Here is a 21,917-nt window from a genome sequence, read left to right as displayed (position 1 = left end):
AGAGCAGAACTTGGTGAGCCAAAGTCATCCAGAGTTTGCATCAGCTACTGCTATCAAAGATCTTCAAATTTGGGTGTACTTCTTTCTCATTGTATTTTGTATCTCTGCTGAACATTTGATTTCTAATAGAAGAAGAATCTGGTTGGGTTTCCTCTTGTGGGCTTTTCCCTGGTCATTGGACCTAAACTCACTGTGTCTTATTGAGTTCTTGGCTGTCGTCTATTGTGTATATGATTTATGTTCTATCTACAATTGCTTATCTAATATTGCAGATTAAAGAAGTTATTGGATCAAGTAATTGTTATAGCGTAGAACTTCAAAATTTCAACGTGATGTTCTATGGCCTAATATGTTAGTTAAGATTAATATCAGATTGTCATTATTTGCTTGTATTGTTTTTCAATATTCTTCCATTTATGTATAATGACATTGGGGGTTGTAATTTCATATGATTTATTCTCCCTAGATTTGTTGGACATTTATATAATATGAAAACGGATATGTTAAAACAGGTCAACTTTAAGAATGGAAATCTTTTATAACAACTTCCACACATAAATGTTTATATTTTTGCTTCCTGTTGGCCATATAAAGTAACTTAGCATTGTATCAACCTCGATACCAAATTGAAAATTAAAAGACAGTTACTGAACATTATAAGAACATTATATTCATCTATCCAGTAACAGCAATCCATACAGAATAAAATTCCTGATTAAATTATAAGAATTTCACCCCTCGCAAATGCTGTAAATTATTTACTTCCAAGTTCCCACCAACTACAATTTCCAGCCTCTCATCTTTTTTGAGGTTTTGCTAGTTTGCGTTTGTCCATTCTACTACTTGAAAATGTTTCCCACATAAAGACTTTCTAAGGAAAATGTGGTGAGTTTCCATGAGAGTTTGATGTGTCATTTAAATATGAAAGGGAAAAATGGTACTTTGCTTACCTATTTCATGAACAATGACAAGTGTGGAGGAAATTATTTCAGTTTTTCGTCCGCAGTTTCCCAAAATTTCTGATAATTTAACCTTATAGCATCTTAGTATTCAAGCACATTGGAAATTTATGTAATATTTACTTTGTGATGTAGTTTCTCGTTGTGGTGTGTGGAAATCTTTTAAAGCAATATTATCCCTTATCTGTTTCTTGTTTTCTGTATCTTCTGAATATACTCTGTTTATAATTTTGCAGCCAATAACATTTGCTTTTGTGTATGTTGGAACGACAATAAAGGATCTCTCTGATGTAACTCATGGTTGGAATGAAATTTCGACAACTCGTTGGGTAAGTGTCATCTTCTGCAACGATTCATGGAAATTAATAATTCCAACTGAAAGGATTGTTAAGTTTCTCACAACATAAGCTAAGTAGTAACTATGTTGACTAACTTCTCTACGCCTTTATCTATTTTATTCCTTCCTGATCTTTAGTTGAGGATGAAGAAAGTAAGTACCAGAAAGGGTGTATGGGTGTAAGAAATTTGGATGCCTTGATGCATAGAAGAGCCAATTTCTCCTTCCCCCAAAACGCGGTCAAGTACTAATTATGTTTTTCTCTGATTGAAAACTTGTGATGGCCTATGTATAATGCAGTTTTTTTTCTGCATGCAGCTGTCTTTTATTAGCTATAGTTTCCATGCAGGAAGTTCAAGATACACTGCAATTTTTATCAATGTAGCTGACTTTATTTAGAGAAAATATCAGTTTCAGTTATACACAGTAAGATAAGTTTCATCCTCCAGTTTTACAAGTGCAACAGCTTGCTTAGAATTAAGAAACTTATTTTCTTCATTAAAATATTGTGAATGTCTATCAATGCAACTGATAACCAGATGTGGCTAATGGGAATGCATGAAATACATATAACACCAATATCAAGGGAGACTAGCATCCCCTAGGTAAAGTGACATTGACGGATAAAGAAGGCCAATGAGCTACAAATGGATAAAAGGTACAGTGAAGAATCAATGAAATGGAATGGTTGAGGTTATGCAGCATTTTCTGACGCATTTAAAGATGAGAATGAATTGGTGATCAAAGCTGAGGATGAATGATGTTAATACTACAAATTTGATTGCTGTTGGCTTGACTAATGCTGAATCCTAGAGGATGATGTGATGCTTATGAGCGTGGTATTATAGCTGCTAAAAGTAGGAGATGATGATTCTGTTGCTAGATCTATGTGCATTCTCCCAGGTAGCTAGAGATTGCTTGATGAATGATTTGTCAAGGCCAGATAGTAAGAGTATGATTTCGACTTTGATGAAAACAAACAATGTTACTTTCGTTTCTTTCTTTTACTTTTCTTTTCCCTTGGGATGCCTGATGAGCTTTTGGCTCATTCTTTTGTTGATTTTTGGGAGCTGCAGTAGGTATTCAAGTCAGCCAAATCAAGAGAAAGAAAAATATTTTTTTTTTGCTCATGTAGGCTCCACAAAGTCAGGTCGTCCCCACCATACGAATGGGTATGACCCTAGGTCAAGACCACTATATATAACCATTCAACCTCCTTTGACCACTATATATAACCATTTGACCTCCTTCATTTTGGCATCAATTTGGATCATCAAATACATCTGTTTTCTGTTCACACGTGCGAATGAGGAGAAGAAGATTGGGTCTTGTTACCATTCAAACCAGCGTGGGACCTAAAAGGGGTTCCTAAGAGGGCAGCTGCTAGATCAAGGGCAACGGTGGAAGCTTAACCCACTGTCACCACAACTAAGTCTCCATGCTCTTTACAGACTTTCACCGGTGGGAGGAGTCCCAGTAGTGTAGGGATCAGTTTATAAAGTAGATGTCAATGGATAGGTGAGGAGTGACCCTGAAAACCCTTTCCCCGAGGTTGCACGAAACAGGGAAATGGGTACGAGTTTCCGAAGCGGAAAGCGATACGAAACGCGACCTCCCCAAATTTTGGAAACGGGGAAACGCGAATATATATATATATATAATATATATATAGTTATATATTAGGACATTTAAGAAATATGTGCAATCATAAAGCATATATGATACATTCTAATTTATTACATTATGATAAAACTGTCAATTGTCAATGCATAAACTATAAGTATCTAAATTTGCATCACATTTACTCATGAATAATCACATAATGAAAATAGAAATTTCCAAAATCAGCCACGAGAAATTTCTAATTTCTTGTCTCGTGCTTGATTGGGAGTCTCTTCCTACATAGTCGAACAACCTTAATGCTCTTGATTAAATACAAGTTTCATACCCTAGTACCCTACATTCTCTTGATTATTGGGAGTCTCCCCTGCATAGAGGGCTTGGTTCTCTTGATTAAATACAAGTTCCATACTCTAGTACATGATAAAATCCAATGGAAACATTGCAATCCCCCCAATTCTGAAATCCTGAAAAACAGATAAGTCTGCTGGATTTTGAGTGAGATTTAAAATTCTACTTTCTCCATATGAAATCCAATGAGGGCGAAACCACTCTCAAACATCCTGAGTTATTTCATGGTAATGTTAAAAATTTAAGTAAAAGGATGAAAATGAAAAATAAAGGAGAATATCACTTTTACTTTAAGAATTTAACATTACCATGAACTGCATATCAACACTAGGGCAAAAGTTCACTTTTATAACTTTAGACAGGCATCTGGAAGCAACTAGAAGTCACTAGGCTGACGTAAGAATAGATTAGAAAACAAATAAAATAAAAAATAAATTAAAAAAAAACAAGTAAATGCTGAAACGTGGGTCGTACGGCCCTGAAACGCGTTTCAGGTCGTGTTGGCCACGTTTCAGTTTCGTGAAACGTGGCAGTACGGCCTGAAACGCGTTTCAGCATTTCGTACCCGTTTCCGTACGGAAACGCCCTTCTGCCCCACGTTTCCTGCAACATAGCCTTTCCCAAGGATGGAGTGAGGAATGGAACTTGCTTGCTCTTTAAGTAAGGGACTTGGTTCATTAGGGTGAAGATTGGAGGGTTGAGGGAGAAATGATAGGCTTATAAAGGAGTTTATCAATCCCTATAATCTTTGGAAACTTGGATTCCCAAATGGTCCTTCACAAATAGTCTTTATGGAGAAGTGGGACCACATGGGGCTAAGTGGACCCAAGCTAGGTTCGGGGATGGAATGCAGCAACCAATGATGTTCCTATCTTGGACAAGGTGAGGGGAAAAGACCAAACAAGAATATTTATTTCAAAAGGTTGAATTGATCCTATTGAGGTCTAGCCTTGAGGATGCCTAGGAAAAAATCGATCCTAGAGCTAGGGCTTGGGATTCCTGGAGATTCCATTGATAGAATTGCCTCAAATTTGGAGGAGAGGGAGGGGACTCACTAGCGTAGTAGCCTATAGGAGATTGAAGTTTTTCCTTGGGTCAATTCCCAAAAAATTGATGCCCTAGGTGACCTAATGGGGCTAGACTTGGGTAAAAAGGGGAAAATAGTAGAAGGAAGGTTAAAATGATCACCCCTTTAAGGGTCCAATGCCTAATTCACTTGGGGATATGGAGTCAAAGATGATAATGAGTAAGAACTTGGTTTCTTGATCAAGGAGGCCCAAAAAGTCAACTTCATCCAACGTTGAGGGAAAAACAAGAAAAGTGACCTTCAAGCATTTATACTTAAAAGCAAACAATGCAAGCTTATTGAGACAAATAATCTCTAGGACATTTCATTCATAAACATTGGCCCATATATTAAACTAAAACATGCTCAATTCCACATTTCAATTATGCAACAACTAGCCCTAATTTTAGCAGTGTGCGGCAACAAGAATAATAATGTCAAAATTCACTTACAACATTATAGAGTATATCCAACCAACTTCGTTCACAAGAAAAAGCTCCAAGACAAGATAAATAGCCCAAATCCATACGTCAAAATTCATCCATCTCTAGAAAAATACCTTCAAGGAAAAATGCAAAATTCTTTATGATTAGAGAGATCCCAAGTCAAGTGATGATACAAATGAATGTATCTAACATCAATATATAGTCTCCTAAAGAGTTCGAATTAGCATATGGGCCTACATTAGCCCCTAATGATAAAATAATGTGCAAATAAAACTCCTATTGGTGACAAGCCCACCAAACTAGCTAACAAGTGTAAAAATAAGCCTCACAAAGGGCCAAATAATAATATGTACATGTTGTAATGCCCTCCAAAGGCTCAATGATATCCTAAAGTGCCATATTGAGGAATAAATTCCTCAGAATATGATGGACAAGGGCTGGCCCCTTGTTCTCCAAGTAGTAGACCTGTGGTGCTCCCAGTGGGTTTGAGGGCACATAAATGACCCCATGGGTCTCCCTATGAATCGAAGATGCCTGTAGATCCTTTGCAAGGGTCCAAGTGGTGGAATGAATGCTACCATGACATCGTACAAGTCCTGGGACACTTGTCAAGAGTGTGGGGTTGTGGTGGGGGCCTACTGGGCATAATGTACCAAGCATATCATCCTCATCCCAAAAGTGCATCGCTAGTAGTCTCTGAGCATCCATGAAGTTCCGTGGAGTGTTGTCTGGTGCTGTGGAGGCCCACGACTCTCTATGCACACCCTACATGTGCCAATGTAGAGTTCTGGGGGTTAGGATCCCATATAGGGAAGCCAAACCCAAATGGAAACCGCTTGTAGTCCTACATAAGATCCAATGCGTCCCCTAGGCTTCTAGCACAACTAGTCATTAAAATAATTGGGTAAAAGAGAATACAAATCATGGATAACAAAGTGGGCACTTCATAATGGAATGCCTTTCCGTAGTGGGCTTTGGCATGTGCTAGTGTCTCCAAGCTCCAAAAGGGGTTAGCCAAGTACTTTATTAAGTGGTTTCAGCCCTTAAAAGGGAACGTGGAATGGGATAAGGAATGAGAGGGGCAATCCTGGGCCACATAGTGGGGCATATGGGTAGCTAGATAAGGAGAAGCTCACACCCGGGTATGTAATGTATAGGTCGGAGCAATTGTGGTACATGAGGTGCCCCGACGTTGATTTTTCCACCCTTCTTCATATACCTTTTGCCTTTTATTTATTTTCTTTAATTAACTGCTCAGGGCTCAAAGGACAAGAGCATGATGTGTTCCTAGATGATAAAGGACAATCATGGGTTGCTAAATGATAAAGGAGGCTCATCTAGGGCCTATGGAACCAGGGTGATGGCCAATGATTGGGGTAGAGCGCATGTAATGGCTTTTGCCCACGTGCTAACTATTTTTGTCCCGACCATCTATTGCATTTTGTGGTACAATTTCTTGTTAAATGTGGCCATTGATGCTTTTCACTTTTTATTTTATTTGCTTTAACCTTCGGGGCATCATTCTAGGCCTGACCCAAGGTGGGGGCAAGGGGATAGGGAGGCTAGCCCTATGTGGACCCAGAATGGGAATGTCGATCTAGGTGGGAGAAAAGATGAATGGGGGTATAGTGAGTGGATAGGGAGTAATATGTGCGGATAAAGGGGTGGGACCATGCACCCAAAGTCAGGGTTTCCCAAGTAGTACCACCCTAGAAACAATGGTCAATAAAGGAGATCCCATGAGACTAAGATCCAAGGGTAGCAACCAAAATAAATCAAGGGGATAGGAGCACAAACTAAGCCCACTCTTTCTGCCAAATCCCCCCATCAATCCATACCTAGAAGTGTTCGTGATAAGTAAACCCAATACTCAATTATTAAATGACAAGACATACCTTTATATTCGGGAGGGGAACCTTCAAAAATACGATCAATACAAGTGGGTGAGGGACCACATGGCTGGCTCAGGTGGCAAAGAAATGGCACAACGAGCTAGTAGGGGACATCAAGGGGTTGCTGGCTGTCGGTTGAGGCTCATCATGGAGAAAAATTTCTCCTGGGGATATCACCCACAAAGTGGTAGGTAACATCTGGCTCCAATTGGGACATGATCTCTCTCAAAGTGGATGAGGCAACTCGAACGGGAGGTCACGAGAACTCCAACAATCTATTGGTTACTGTCAACCTGTTATCTGCACATGTCAAAGATCAAAGCCACGGGGCAACATGCTTTTCACTGTGTCTAATGATCACCCATGCTTAATGTTAGCCCATAAACCAATATGCAACTTTTTTATTTTTATTTATTTTATATATATATATATTTTATGCAATTTAATCTATCATAAGAAACATCATACACGGTTAGTTCTAATGCAAAAGTCATCATGCAATGCATCCTACCCTAACATGCATATAGTAATGTTAATACTAAGTGTAATCATAAAACCAGTGCAACCAACATATCATCTCATCAATAGACATATGCCTGCTAGTATGATTACTCATGTAGCAACCCCCAAATTGAATGTGGACATAGTCACATGGTAGATGAGGCGGGAAAAAAATGATCTCCATTCGAAGTAGAGGGAGGTCCTTGGAGAAAGACAACTGGTCATTCTAGAGGTCCAGGGCTCCCCTTCTATGTACAAAATGGAGGAATAAATGATTACTCTCGAGAATTCCTCATCACAATCACTGCTTGTAATATCATGCTTTGAGGATGTCACATGGTTGTGATGAGAGGGGAACGAAGAGTGAGAGAAAGAAGGAATGCAACAAATAGGTCTCTCAATGTGATGGTCACAACGGGGAGGGGAGGTCGCAGAGTGATCATAATCTTGAGGATGGGTCAAGGGGGGTAAAGTGTATTCAATGAAGAGTTCTTCCTTGACACTATATTCAGAAAAGGGAAAAGGGGCATGCTCACTTGAGGTGATACCAAAAGGGATGAGGGACTTACTTGAGGAAGACTCAATGTGATGAACAAGAGGGAAAGACAAAGGGGAGGGTGAAGTGTCATATTCAACGAGTTTTCCTTCCCCATAGCCTAAAGGCCCAAGTGATTTGAATACATAATCATAAGGTGGGTAGGTAAGAGCCTCGTTGCTTTCCTCATTATAAGTATCAAAGTTTGGGCTTCCATTAAAAGGAGAGTCCATCACTTCCATCAAAGATTGTCCTTCTTTATGCAAGGGAACATAATGATTCTCTTTCCCAAGGGTATCAATGGGTATGTCATCATAAATAGCGCCTAAGGGGAAGGGAAGACCAATCTCATCCTCATCCTCCTTGTCGGTGTCATAAATGGGAGCATGATCAAATTGAGGACGAACAATTTCCCATTTCTCCTTTTCAGTGTGGAAATAATCTTCAATGTCATTTTTTAAGGGGCTAATGCGATCATCTCTCTCAAGGTTTTCAAAAGAGGATTCATCAAGAGTAATATCCTTGAGAAAGGTAGGGGTGGTCTCAATTTCACTTTCCATAAATTCATCCTTCCCAGCACGTGTCTTCAAAATCATCTTGCCCATCTTGTAGTCCCCACAAGGGCTCATCTTCTTGCTCTTCACCGAGGTCCTTGAGGTCATCTTCATCTAGGTTAGTTGACAAGCGAGACCTCTCTTCTTTTCTCTTCTCTTGAAGAACAATGGCTAAGGTATTTGTTACATGATTCTGGTAGTATGCTTCTAGGAGTAGAGCATGAGTAGGGTTCTCTTTATATTCACATTTCATCTTATGAAGCTTCACTTCTTCATCATATAAGCAGGAGAAAACTTCATTAGAATTATATTCCCTTACTACCTCCCTGCATGACCTACTATATTCATCCATTCTTTCTTGCATGATTTGGAAGCTTGCGGGGTCCAACTCTTCGTCATCCTTAGAGGAGGTATTCCTATTGTTATTGATGAGGTTATCTAGAATATTCACAGCACAGGTTATGTGAGCAAGGTCACGAAGACAACTAGGATCCTCTTCATAAGCACACCTTATTATGTCAAGTTGTACTTCTTGCGACCTATAAAACCTGAGGATGAATTCCATATCCAAGCTCTCCAACATATCTTGAAAGGATTCTGCATATTCCACCACTGTCCTTTACAGCTCTTGAATCTTTTGTTTATTGAGCTTTTCAAATATAGGACTGAGACAAATCTCCATCTTCTATGATTTTGCATATAAATACTATAATGGAGTTGCCAGGGTCAATTGAAGTGCCTTGATAGATACTTGCTTCACCCTACAAGTATTAATTTTAATGCTCAATGAAGAACTAGGGCTTCGTTCTTCCAGTGGAGTCGCCAATAATGATATGTCAATATGTCGTATGGGGAATAAAACACACGCTTTGGGTTCCCAGCAATAGTGCCAGAAATGTTACCACTCAAACCAACATGGGATTTAAAAGGGGTTCCTAAGAGGGCAATTGTTAGGTCAAGGGCAACGGTGGAGGCTTAGCCCACTGTCACCACAGGTAAGTCTCATCGCTCTTTACAGACTTTCACCGATGGGAGGAGTCTCGATAGTGTAGGGATCACTTTGTAAAGTAGATGTCAATGGATAGGTGAGGATTGACCCTGAAAACCCTTTCCGAAGGATGAAGTGAGGAATGGAACTTGCTCTTTAAGCAAGGGACTTGGTCCACCGGGGTAAGGGGTGAAGGTTGAAGGGTTCAAGGAGAAAGGATAGGCTTATTAAGGAGTTTCTCAATCCCTATGATATTTGGAAACTTGGATTCCCAAATGGTCCTTGACAAATAGTCTCTATGGAGAAGTGGGACCACACGGGGCCAAGTGGACCCAACCCAGGTTCGTGATGGAATGCATCAACCAATGAGGTTCCTATCCTGGACAAGGTGAGGGGAAAGGACCAAACAAGAATATTTACTTCCAAAGATTGAATTGATCCTATTGAGGTCTAGCCTTGGGGATGCCTAGGCAAAATTCGATCCTAGAGCAAGGGCTTGTGATTCCTGCAGATTCCACTGTTAGAATTGCCTAAAATTTGGAGGAGAGGGCGGGGACCCACCAACATAGTAACCTGTAGGAGATCGAAGTTTTTCCTTGGGTCGATTCCCGGGAAATTGATGCCCTAGGTGACCTAATGGGGCTAGACTTGGGGAAAAGGGGAAAATAGTAAAAAGAAAGTTAACATGATCACTCCTTTTAGGGACCAGTGCCTAATTCACTTGGGGATATGGAGTCAAAGATGATAATGAGTAAGAACTTGGTTTCTTGATCAAGGAGGCCCAGAAAGTCAACTTCATCCAATGTTGAGGAAAAAACAAGAAAAGTGACCTTCAAGCATTTATACTTTAAAGAAAACGATGAAACCTTATCGAGACAAATAATCTCTAGGACATTTCATTTATATAACATTGGCCCATATATTAAACTAAAACATGATCAATTCCACATTTCAATTATGCAACAACTAGCCCTGATTTTAGCAGTATGCAGCAACAAGAATAATAACATCAAAATTCAATTGCAACGTTATAGAGTATATCCAACCAGAATTTTGTTCACGAGACAGAGCTTCAAAACAAGATAAATAGCCCAAATCCATATGTCAAAATTCATCCATCTCTAGAAAATATCCTCCAAGGAAAAATGCGAAGTTCTCTATGATTAGAGAGATCCCAAGTCAAGTGACGATACAAATGAATGTATCTAACATCAATATATAGCCTCCTAAAGAATTCGAATTAGCCTATGGGCCTGCATTAGCCCCTAATGATAAAATAATGTGCAAATAAAACCCCTATTGGTGACATGCCCACCAAACTAGCTCACAAGTGTAAAAATAAGCCTCACAAAGGGCCAAATAATAATATGTACATGTTGTAATGCCCTCCAAAGGCTCAATGATATCCTGAAGTGCCATATTGAGGAATAAATTCCTCAGAATATGATGGACAAGGGGGTGGCCCCTTGCTCTCCAAGTAGTAGACCTGCGGTGCTCCCAGTGGGTTTGAGGGCACATAAATGACCCCATGGGTCTCCATATGAATCGAAGATGCCTGTAGATCCTTTGCAAGGGTCCAAGTGGCGGAATGAATGCTGCCATGACATTGTACAAGTCCTGGGACACCTGTCAAGAGTGTGGGGTTGTGGTGGGGGCCCGCTGGGCATAATGTACTAAGCATATCACCCTCATCCCAAAAGTGCATCGCTAGTAGTCTCTGAGCATCCATAAAGATCCATGGAGTGTTGTCTGTTGTTGTGGAGGCCCATGACTCTCTATGCACACCCTACATGTGCCATTGTAGACCTATGGGGGTTCGGATCCCATATAGGGAAACCAAACCCAAATGGAAACCCCTTGCAATCCTGCATAAGGTCCAATGTGTCCCCTAGGCTTCCAGTACAACTAGTCATTAAATAATCGGGTAAAAGAGCTTACAAATCATGGATAACAAAGTGGGCACTTCATAATTGCACGCCCTTCCGTAGAGGGCTTTGGCGTGTGCAGTGTCTCCAAGCTCCAAAGGGGGTTAGCCAAGTACCTTATTAGGTGGTTTCAACCCTTAAAGGGAATACTATGTCCGAGGTACATCCCTCTAGTGGGGGTGGCAAGTGACAAATAAGTGGAATGGGATAGGGAATGAGAGGGGCAATCCTGGGCCACATAGTGGGGCATAGGGGTAGCTAGATAAGGGGAAGCCCACACTTGGGTATGTAATATATAGGAGGGAGCAATCGTGGTACATGAGGTGCCCCGACCTTGATTTTTCCACCCTTCTTCATATACCTTTGGCCTTTTATTTATTTTCTCTAATTAACTGCTCAGGGCTCAAAGGACAAGAGCATGATGTGTATGATATAACAATGAGTACCCCCTTTTAGGTAGGGCGGTTCATTTCCCTCCAGGAGTTGGGACAATCAGGGGTTCCTGAATGATAAAGGAGGCTCATCTAGGGCCTATGGAACTAGGGTGATGGCCAGTGATTGGGGTAGAGCGCATGTAATGGCTTTTGCCCACGTGCTAATTATTTTTGTCCCGACCATCCTTTGCATTTTGTGGTACAATTTCCTGTTAAATGTGGCCATTTATGCTTTTCACTTTTTCTTTTTATTGCTTCAACCTCCGGGGCATCATTCTAGGGTTGACCTAATGTGGGGGCAAGGGGATAGGGAGGCTAGTCATATGTGGACCCGGGTGGGAGAAAAGATGAATGGGGGTATAGTGAGTGGATAGGAAGTAACATGTTGGGATAAAGGGGCGGGACCACTCACCCAAAGTTGGGGTTTCCCACGTAGTACCACCCTAGAACCAAATGGTCAATAAAGGAGATCCCATGGGACTAAGATCCAAGGGTAACAACCAAAAAATATCAAGGGGATAGGAACACAAACTAACCCCACTCTTTCCGCCAAATCCCCCCATCAATCCATACCCAGAAGTATCAGTGATAAGTAAACCCAATACTCAATTATCAAATGACAAGACATACCTTTAAATTCGGGAGGTCCACCTTCAAACATACGATCAATACAGCTAGGTGAGGGACCACATGGTTGGCTCAAGTGGTAGAGAAATGGCACGACGAACTAGTAGGAGGCATCAAAGGGCTGCTGGTTACCGACTGAGGCTCATCATGGAGAAAAATTTCTCCTGGGGATATCACCCACAATGTGGTGGGTAATAGGTCTTATTAGAAGTTAGACTAGTGTTGACCTGGTCTGTTTGATCAAGTTTTCTTGGTGGTTGATCGAGCTCTGTTCTGGGTAGATTGACAGAAGTTTGATTGAGGCAGTTGACTGAATTTCTAAGGCATAGGTTGACCGAAATTTTTAGCTAGTTGACCAAATTTCCTAGGCACAGTTTGATTGAGATTTTCTTGGGTAGTTTGATCGAGGTTGACTGAGTTATCTAGGCAGTAGGAGAAGACCGAAATTTGTCCTGTTTGACTCAGGGTTGACTGAATTCGAGGGCAGCGGCAGGAGGCCAAATTTAGGCCTATTTGACCAAGTTTTACTTGTGTGGATTTTGTGTTCAGTTTGACTGGAAAATCTGATTGTACCTTTTGCTGAATTGAACAGTTTATCCTAGAAAAATTGTTGAGTTTTCCATCGAGATTGGTTTCCGAGATGTAAAAATTTGGTGTCTACTATGCAATGTGCATGGTTTGTCTACTGTGATCTTTACTGTTTTATTGCATTTACTATTGAATTTTCTAAAGTGTAATTGCTTAATGATGTTCTGAGGTTGCTAAAGTAAGACTATATCGTTGGAAGTAATAATCAGTGGCAAAAAATTGTGCTTGTCTAAATTAGCACTAAAAATTGAACATAGTATCAGAGCCTTGGTGAAGAAAGGATGGTAAGATCACCTTTTGAAGACACGGAGTTTTTCAATTTGACTGATTTATCAATATCTTTGACCAGATAACTCCCTCTATCAAGCCTAATAAAAGTACAAATTATCTTTTCTTTTTTGCCTTTACAAGCACTATTATAGATCACATTGACATTTGGTTAGTAGACAGTTGTGCCTCCAGACATATGATAGGTAATCGTGATAGTCTCACAGAATTGACAGAAAGTAAGTCAACACAGAAAGTGGAACTTGGTGACAATACCAAGTATGAAGTCAAAGGTGTTGGGTCAACATCCTACTGTGATCTTTACTCTTCTATTGCATTTAGTATTGAATTTTCTAAGAGTAATTACTTAATGATGTTCTAAAGGTCCTAAAGTAAGATTGTATATCATTGGAAGTAATTATCAGTGGCAAAAAATTGTGATTGTCTAAATTAACACTAAAAAATGATCATGGTATCAGAGCCTTGGTAAAGAAAATATAGTAAGATCACCTCTCGGAGACGCTGAGTTTTGCAATCTGACTGATTGGTCAAGATCTTTGACCAGATGGCTCCATCTATCAAGCCTAATAAAATTACAAATTATATTATCTTTTTTGCCCTTACAGGCACTATTATAGATCACAATGACATTTGGTTAGTAGACAGTGGTGCCTCCAGACATATGATAGGTAACTGTGACAGTCTCACAGAATTCATAGAAAGAGGAAGTCAACACAAAAAGTGGAACTTGGTGACAATACCAAGTATGAAGTCAAAGGTGTTGGGTCAACATCCTTTTAGTTGGAGTCTAGAGGAAATATTCATATAAATAATTTGTTGTATGTACCGGGTTTGAAAAAGAAATTGATCTCTACTCCATGCTTGGAAGACAAAGGATATAGAGTTGCATTTGTTGATGGACAAGTCCTTGTATGGAAAAATGGCTCAAACATAGTGTTAAAATTGGAAACTAGGGCCAAATTCCACCTTGGGACAACTCATTAGATGGAGATGATGATTGCATTGAATTCCTCTTTTCGAGAGGACCAAAATTGATATAAAGATCATCTAATTTGGACATGCAGAAGTGTGTTTTTAAATTTATGCCCACATGTGTAAAATTGTTTAGGTTGGCCACATCATCATGTAGGCTCATGAAGCCCAAGATACATGTCACTTCACCCTCAACGACTTGTATAAATACAAGTGACCTCTCACATCATTTGGATCATCATCAAACACACATTTTTCTCTCTCCTCTCATTGGTTCATACAACCATTGGGCATTCTCTTTCTCTCACATGTGTGGCAAGGGAGGACGAATTTCATACAGAATTACAGGGCTGAAAATTTCAGACTTTCCTGTAGTTTGACTAGCATTGACCAGTGTTGACTTTGACTTAATGTGCATCCTTTGACTTTGATTTCAAGGTGAGTTTCTATCTCAGGAGGCCGCATTTTTGGGCACAAGAATTGAGGCAAAGGGAGGACTTTGTTGTGTTGACCGCATGGTTGACTTCAAGTTGACCAAGTTTGACTGCAGATTTTATGACTGTTTTGGGTTGACTTTGACAATTGTTAGAGGTCGAGTTTGACTGCCTTTGACCACGCTTCGAAGGAGAAGTTTGATTGCCTCATTGACCATCTTTGACTTTCTAGTTAGGGTTGCATTTGGCTGTAGATTTGACAGGGCTAATTTGACTTTGATTTGGCAAGTCAATTTTGACTTTTTGTACTCTCTTTCTCTGCTGAACATTTGATATAATAATAAAAAAATTGATCAAAGGGTTTTCCCCACATTTGGGTTTTTCCCCAACGTCTGCCAAATATGGTGTCGTCTTGTCTTGGCTTGTCTTCTGCATTTTTATTTTATGTTCTATCTATAATTACTGTCAATGTGATTTATGGTTAATATGTTTGCTATTGGAAAGTTGAAAGTAATTTGGAAATTGTCATTGGGCTACTTAAAAGTACATTGAAGTAATTGTGTTAAGCATAGAACATACCATTGTTATCTAAATTTAACATGGTATCTGAGGCCAGGTGAAGAGAATGCCCAAGCAAGAGAGAGAAAAGCAATCACTAAGAAAGATTTATTGGACAAGTTTCAATGGATTCTGTTGTCGCGCGGATTGACACGACAACGCTCAGACCGGGGGCTGTCACTCTGATCCCCGATCCCTCCGTTTAAGCCTGTCTCCCGCGGCTAAGGGGGGTAGTCCCTGTGAGATGATGAGACCAACTGTCGACCAGTTGGTTGGGAGACACGAGATACGATATAAAAAGCACTAAAATGATTTGATTAATTGAGCAGACCAGTGCCTTAAGAGATTATTGTTAAAATGATTACTTGTTAGATATAGAAAAATAAACCGTGAACAGCAATCATTTGTCATCAAAAGGTATCAGCGAAATCACATAACCAAACGATATCCAGCGACTGAGAATTTTGAAAAAAGATAAATGCTTTAAACCACCACGAGAATCCTAGACCATTAACTAGATATCATATTCGCATCTCGACTTGAAAAATTCAGATCTTAAGATATAACATGAAAAACAACTGAAACTGGCAAAAATGATTTTCCAAATTTTTTATGTGATAAAATGAAACCTAAAAACCCTAAACCCTGATAAAAACTGCATAAAGCAAAAAATTTGAAACCCTAGATCAGAGAAAATTGAAACCTTACAGATTTGGCCCCTTAACAGCCAGATTCAGCAATAAGAACGGAAATATTTTAACGAAACGAAAATTTCAGATTTGTCACTGTGAAGAACTTCAGAAAATTTCTCATGCAAATCAAATAAATAAACCGAATGATAGACCCAGGATCAAATCCAACTGGGCTCAGCAAAAAATGCTTGCGGGAGTTGGCTGGTTCAGCCGAGAACTTCCCCGAACGCCCACAAAATTCCTTCAGAAAATGTTTTCTGCACAGCTCAAAACAACCGTCAACAAAGAGGGCAAAAATGCTGCTAGATCTCAAACAGTAATGGAGATACCTGCCATTACTTCAGAAACCCTAACAGCACCCAAACCCCAGCAAGTGAACAAGATACCTGTGCTCACAATACTCTATAAGAAGCTAATATTAATGGCTTAAAATAACATATGCAAAAAATGAAATGATCTCACAGCATTCCAAGAGAGTAACACCAGCAAGATATGGACCCCAAAGTCTTCCTTTATTAACCAGAAACAGATTTACAAGAGAGCTTCTTCAGTCTTAGACTCACAGATCGAATGAATCTGAAATGACCAGCTAAGACCCTATATAAAGGAAATGATCCCAACGGCTAGTTCGAATGATCCATGTAGAAATGATCTCGACCGTTGATGAAGATCAAGACATCTCTTGATCTCATCCGTCGATTTATTCAATTAATTTTTTATTATTATTTTTTAAATTTCTTATTATTTATTATTTTTTAAATTTTTAAATTTTTTTTATTATTTTTTATTTATTTCATTTTTTAAAATTTTTTAATTTTTTTATTATTTATTATTTTATTATTATTTTTTAAATTTTTAAATTTTTAAATTTTTTTAATTATTTTTTAGTTATTTCATTTTTTTAAATTTTTAAATTTTTTTATTATTTATTATTTTATTATTATTTTTTAAATTTTTAAATTTTTTATTTATTTTATTATTTTATTTCATTTTTTAAATTTTTAAATTTTTTAATTATTTTTTATTATTTTTTATTTATTTCATTTTTTTAAATTTTTAAATTTTTTATTTATTTTATTATTTTATTTCATTTTTTAAATGGATCATCGAACTAAACCTTTGGAAACATCACCCAGGACCTAGGACTTAGGACTCACGAGGGGATTTAAAACATTTTTCGACCCTCAAGACACATTACATCATGACTTTTACAACTTACATCTCAAGGGGACAAGCCCACTTAACACAGACCCTCATAAATCACCCAGTTCTGCGACACAACTATAATCTAGCATATTAACACACTAGGATTCTCCTAAAGTTCTAATGACAAAATCCATCCCGGCTTTGGGGTCAGGTTTGAAGGAAAACTCTGCCGATCCATGGATCGGTGAGACGAAAAACCTTCCGGGACATAGATTATCATAGAAAGTTAGGTCCACCTAGGCAATTTTACATACATGACTCTGATCTGCTTAGATTATTTACAATTCATACATGCAGACTGGGTTTACAATTGAAATGATCAAGCTGCTGATGACTGTAGGCTGGCACGGACACGTCGTTCAGGTGCTACCCCTTTCTGCCAAGAAAAGAGGGTGTATTGCATGGGAAGTTGACCAGTAGAGGTCAACATCTGGCTCTACTTGGGGACACGTTGCTGCTTGCAGGAATGTGAGAATCCAGAATCTGCATCCATACAACACAAAAATAAGTAGCGTCCATCCAAAATCATTATATACATTAAGCACAATAAAGATACAAGCTCTTCATTTATTAACTATCTAAAGCAGAAACGAAAATGCGGAAAAAACAAGGAGTAGGGTTAGAAATACGATACAAAGGATGCCCTACGGCATCAGATGTGTTCAATATAGTGCATACTGAGCATTTGCCTGCTTTCAGGCAAATCTGCTGGCTGCTTGTCGGATGTACCATGTCCAATTTTGCATATGGTAGGACTTTTTCCTATCCGAAAATCAAGCTGCTCACGGCCGTCTAATGCATCAAATCTTCTTCTTATTTTCTGTCTCTTACGTTTTTTCTTTCTGGCAGGTTGAATCACTGATGACCTGGAACTTTCTGTTTCAAAACTATCAGATGAAGTATGCGTGATATGTCTTTTTTTAGCCCGCATCTGATCTTTATCATTCTTAAGTCTATCCGGATCACCTTCAATTAACCATCTTTCAATCGAATCAATAACCTCCTCATAATAAGATGGAGCTTGTTGCAGCAAATGAGAAGACTCCTGATCTGTTGATGTTACCTGGTTTCTTTCATCTTCCAATTGCTGAAACCTTTGAACCTGTATTCTAATGGCATCCATCTGACTAGAGTGTTCAACCTTTGTCGCACTGATTTGTCTGGCATGATGTTCTTCCATGTCTTTTATCACTTTATGGTTCTTTTCCTTTATGTCCATCAAGTAATGCTGTATGAAATTTATTTCTTCTTTATGATTCGCTTGCATGTCAGCCAACTGATTATTATGATTGAACGTCATGATAGTTATTTCCTCATCCATAGTTAATAACTTGTTTTGCATAGAGTCAATTTCCTTATCATGATCAGCTTTCATGGTCACCATATTTTCCTCTAAGACTGACATCTTGCTATGCATGTTTACAATTTTTGTTTCATATTTAGTTTTCATGGCCTCAATTTCTTTAGCATGCTGATTTTGCGTGACCTCAATCTCCCTATTACGTTTTTCCAGGTGGGTGCATAAAGTTTTCACATCATTGACATAATTAGTTTGATTGATTTCCATATTTCTCACCAGCATCATTAGATCTCGTAAAATTTGCTTTTGCTCTTCCCTTTCATTGTCATTTGTCCCTGATTTTTCACTATCACGAACTTGATCTGCAATATTTCCGGTGGATGACACATTCTGACATGATGAATCGTCTTGGGATCTTTCAGCTGGACCGCTTATCAAATTACTTTCATTTTGTTGCACAATTTTGGAGGAAGAAGGCAAGCTGTTTGGATAACCATATCTATCTTCAAAAGCATTGATAATATCAACCAAGGAAGTGAAAGAATCCTTAGGAAAATTGTTAAACCAATTCAAAGCATCATCTTCTAAAGAAAGGATAAATAGACGCATTTTGATATCATCATGATGAAACTGGGGGGGTCTGCAATATATGATCATGATGCGAATAAACAAGTCTAGATGCCTTTTAGCAGCGATTGGATCACCATCTGAAAAAATAGGTAATTCAGGAATGGCCTCCTCCGGAAAATCATGGAGATGGTGAGTAAAACGACATGGTTTAAATGAATAATCCATGATGAACAATAAGGGATCAGATGGATGATAGAACTAGCTCTTTGCTCAAGAAAATCAAGAGATGAAAGAAGTGGAGTCGCCACTTGAACAATGAATCTGATTCTAGGATCCAAAAGGTAACCACAAGCAGATATGAGGAAAGCTTCTTGTCTGGGAAGAATGAGAAAGTGGAGTCGCCACCCAAACAAGAAACAAACTGAAGAGATGCTACTGATATGGCGAAAAATAAGGCAATAAAAGATCCAAATGATAACCCAAAAGGTTGAAATTGCTAGCTCAAAATGAGAAAGATGAGAGGGTGAATGTCGATGAAACTTCCAGGGACAGAAAAACTCTATCCCGGCAACGGCGCCAAAAAATGTTGGCGTTGCCGGCTCAAACGAATGATAGAAAGATGAACGATGAATGATGAAAAGTCGTTGAAATGCCGAGAAAACAAAGTCCCCGGCAGCGGCGCCAAAAAATGTTGTCGTTGCCGGCTCAGATGAAAAGATAAGAAATGAGAAGGATGATTGTCGTTGAAACGCCGAGAAAACAAATTCCCCGGCAACGGCGCCAAAAAATGTTGTCGCGCGGATTGACACGACAACGCTCAGACCGGGGGCTGTCACTCTGATCCCCGATCCCTCCGTTTAAGCCTGTCTCCCGCGGCTAAGGGGGGTAGTCCCTGTGAGATGATGAGACCAACTGTCGACCAGTTGGTTGGGAGACACGAGATACGATATAAAAAGCACTAAAATGATTTGATTAATTGAGCAGACCAGTGCCTTAAGAGATTATTGTTAAAATGATTACTTGTTAGATATAAAAAAATAAACCGTGAACAGCAATCATTTGTCATCAAAAGGTATCAGCGAAATCACATAACCAAACGATATCCAGCGACTGAGAATTTTGAAAAAAGATAAATGCTTTAAACCACCACGAGAATCCTAGACCATTAACTAGATATCATATTCGCATCTCGACTTGAAAAATTCAGATCTTAAGATATAACATGAAAAACAACTGAAACTGGCAAAAATGATTTTCCAAATTTTTTATGTGATAAAATGAAACCTAAAAACCCTAAACCCTGATAAAAACTGCATAAAGCAAAAAATTTGAAACCCTAGATCAGAGAAAATTGAAACCTTACAGATTTGGCCCCTTAACAGCCAGATTCAGCAATAAGAACGGAAATATTTTAACGAAACGAAAATTTCAGATTTGTCACTGTGAAGAACTTCAGAAAATTTCTCATGCAAATCAAATAAATAAACCGAATGATAGACCCAGGATCAAATCCAACTGGGCTCAGCAAAAAATGCTTGCGGGAGTTGGCTGGTTCAGCCGAGAACTTCCCCGAACGCCCACAAAATTCCTTCAGAAAATGTTTTCTGCACAGCTCAAAACAACCGTCAACAAAGAGGGCAAAAATGCTGCTAGATCTCAAACAGTAATGGAGATACCTGCCATTACTTCAGAAACCCTAACAGCACCCAAACCCCAGCAAGTGAACAAGATACCTGTGCTCACAATACTCTATAAGAAGCTAATATTAATGGCTTAAAATAACATATGCAAAAAATGAAATGATCTCACAGCATTCCAAGAGAGTAACACCAGCAAGATATGGACCCCAAAGTCTTCCTTTATTAACCAGAAACAGATTTACAAGAGAGCTTCTTCAGTCTTAGACTCACAGATCGAATGAATCTGAAATGACCAGCTAAGACCCTATATAAAGGAAATGATCCCAACGGCTAGTTCGAATGATCCATGTAGAAATGATCTCGACCGTTGATGAAGATCAAGACATCTCTTGATCTCATCCGTCGATTTATTCAATTAATTTTTTATTATTATTTTTTAAATTTCTTATTATTTATTATTTTTTATTATTATTTTTTAAATTTTTTTATTATTTTTTATTTATTTCATTTTTTAAAATTTTTTTTTTTTTTTTATTATTTATTATTTTATTAAATTTTTAAATTTTTAAATTTTTTTAATTATTTTTTATTTATTTCATTTTTTTAAATTTTTAAATTTTTTTATTATTTATTATTTTATTATTATTTTTTAAATTTTTAAATTTTTTATTTATTTTATTATTTTATTTCATTTTTTAAATTTTTAAATTTTTAATTATTTTTTATTATTTTTTATTTATTTCATTTTTTTAAATTTTTAAATTTTTTATTTATTTTATTATTTTATTTCATTTTTTAAATGGATCATCGAACTAAACCTTTGGAAACATCACCCAGGACCTAGGACTTAGGACTCACGAGGGGATTTAAAACATTTTTCGACCCTCAAGACACATTACATCATGACTTTTACAACTTACATCTCAAGGGGACAAGCCCACTTAACACAGACCCTCATAAATCACCCAGTTCTGCGACACAACTATAATCTAGCATATTAACACACTAGGATTCTCCTAAAGTTCTAATGACAAAATCCATCCCGGCTTTGGGGTCAGGTTTGAAGGAAAACTCTGTCGATCCATGGATCGGTGAGACGAAAAACCTTCCGGGACATAGATTATCATAGAAAGTTAGGTCCACCTAGGCAATTTTACATACATGACTCTGATCTGCTTAGATTATTTACAATTCATACATGCAGACTGGGTTTACAATTGAAATGATCAAGCTGCTGATGACTGTAGGCTGGCACGGACACGTCGTTCAGGTGCTACCCCTTTCTGCCAAGAAAAGAGGGTGTATTGCATGGGAAGTTGACCAGTAGAGGTCAACAGATTCTTCATCTTACTTCAAGACTAAGGACAAGCTCAATGACAAATCTGACTATCATCAATGGAAGATGACTTTGGACTTGACTTTGGACCTGACTTT

At 38.4% G+C, this 21,917-nt stretch overlaps 1 protein-coding gene across 1 annotated transcript in view; it reads left to right on the top strand.

The window, feature by feature from the left end:
* LOC149179379 (uncharacterized) overlaps positions 1-21,917 on the top strand; it is a 180,538-nt gene that overhangs the window by 111,891 nt on the left and 46,730 nt on the right. Inside the window, exon 5 of the mRNA XM_089422449.1 lies at positions 1,196-1,288. Within this exon, the coding sequence (XP_089278575.1) occupies positions 1,196-1,288 (93 nt within the window). The remainder of the gene's footprint in view (positions 1-1,195; positions 1,289-21,917) is intronic.

This window comes from Pinus tabuliformis, chromosome 4_1, assembly GCF_031772625.1.
Source record: "Pinus tabuliformis cultivar Carrire ecotype Pingquan chromosome 4_1, CPIR1, whole genome shotgun sequence".
NCBI classification, from domain to species: Eukaryota; Viridiplantae; Streptophyta; class Pinopsida; order Pinales; family Pinaceae; genus Pinus; species Pinus tabuliformis.
Note: the sequence above shows the minus strand (reverse complement) of the source record. Positions and strands in the feature narration are given on the sequence as shown.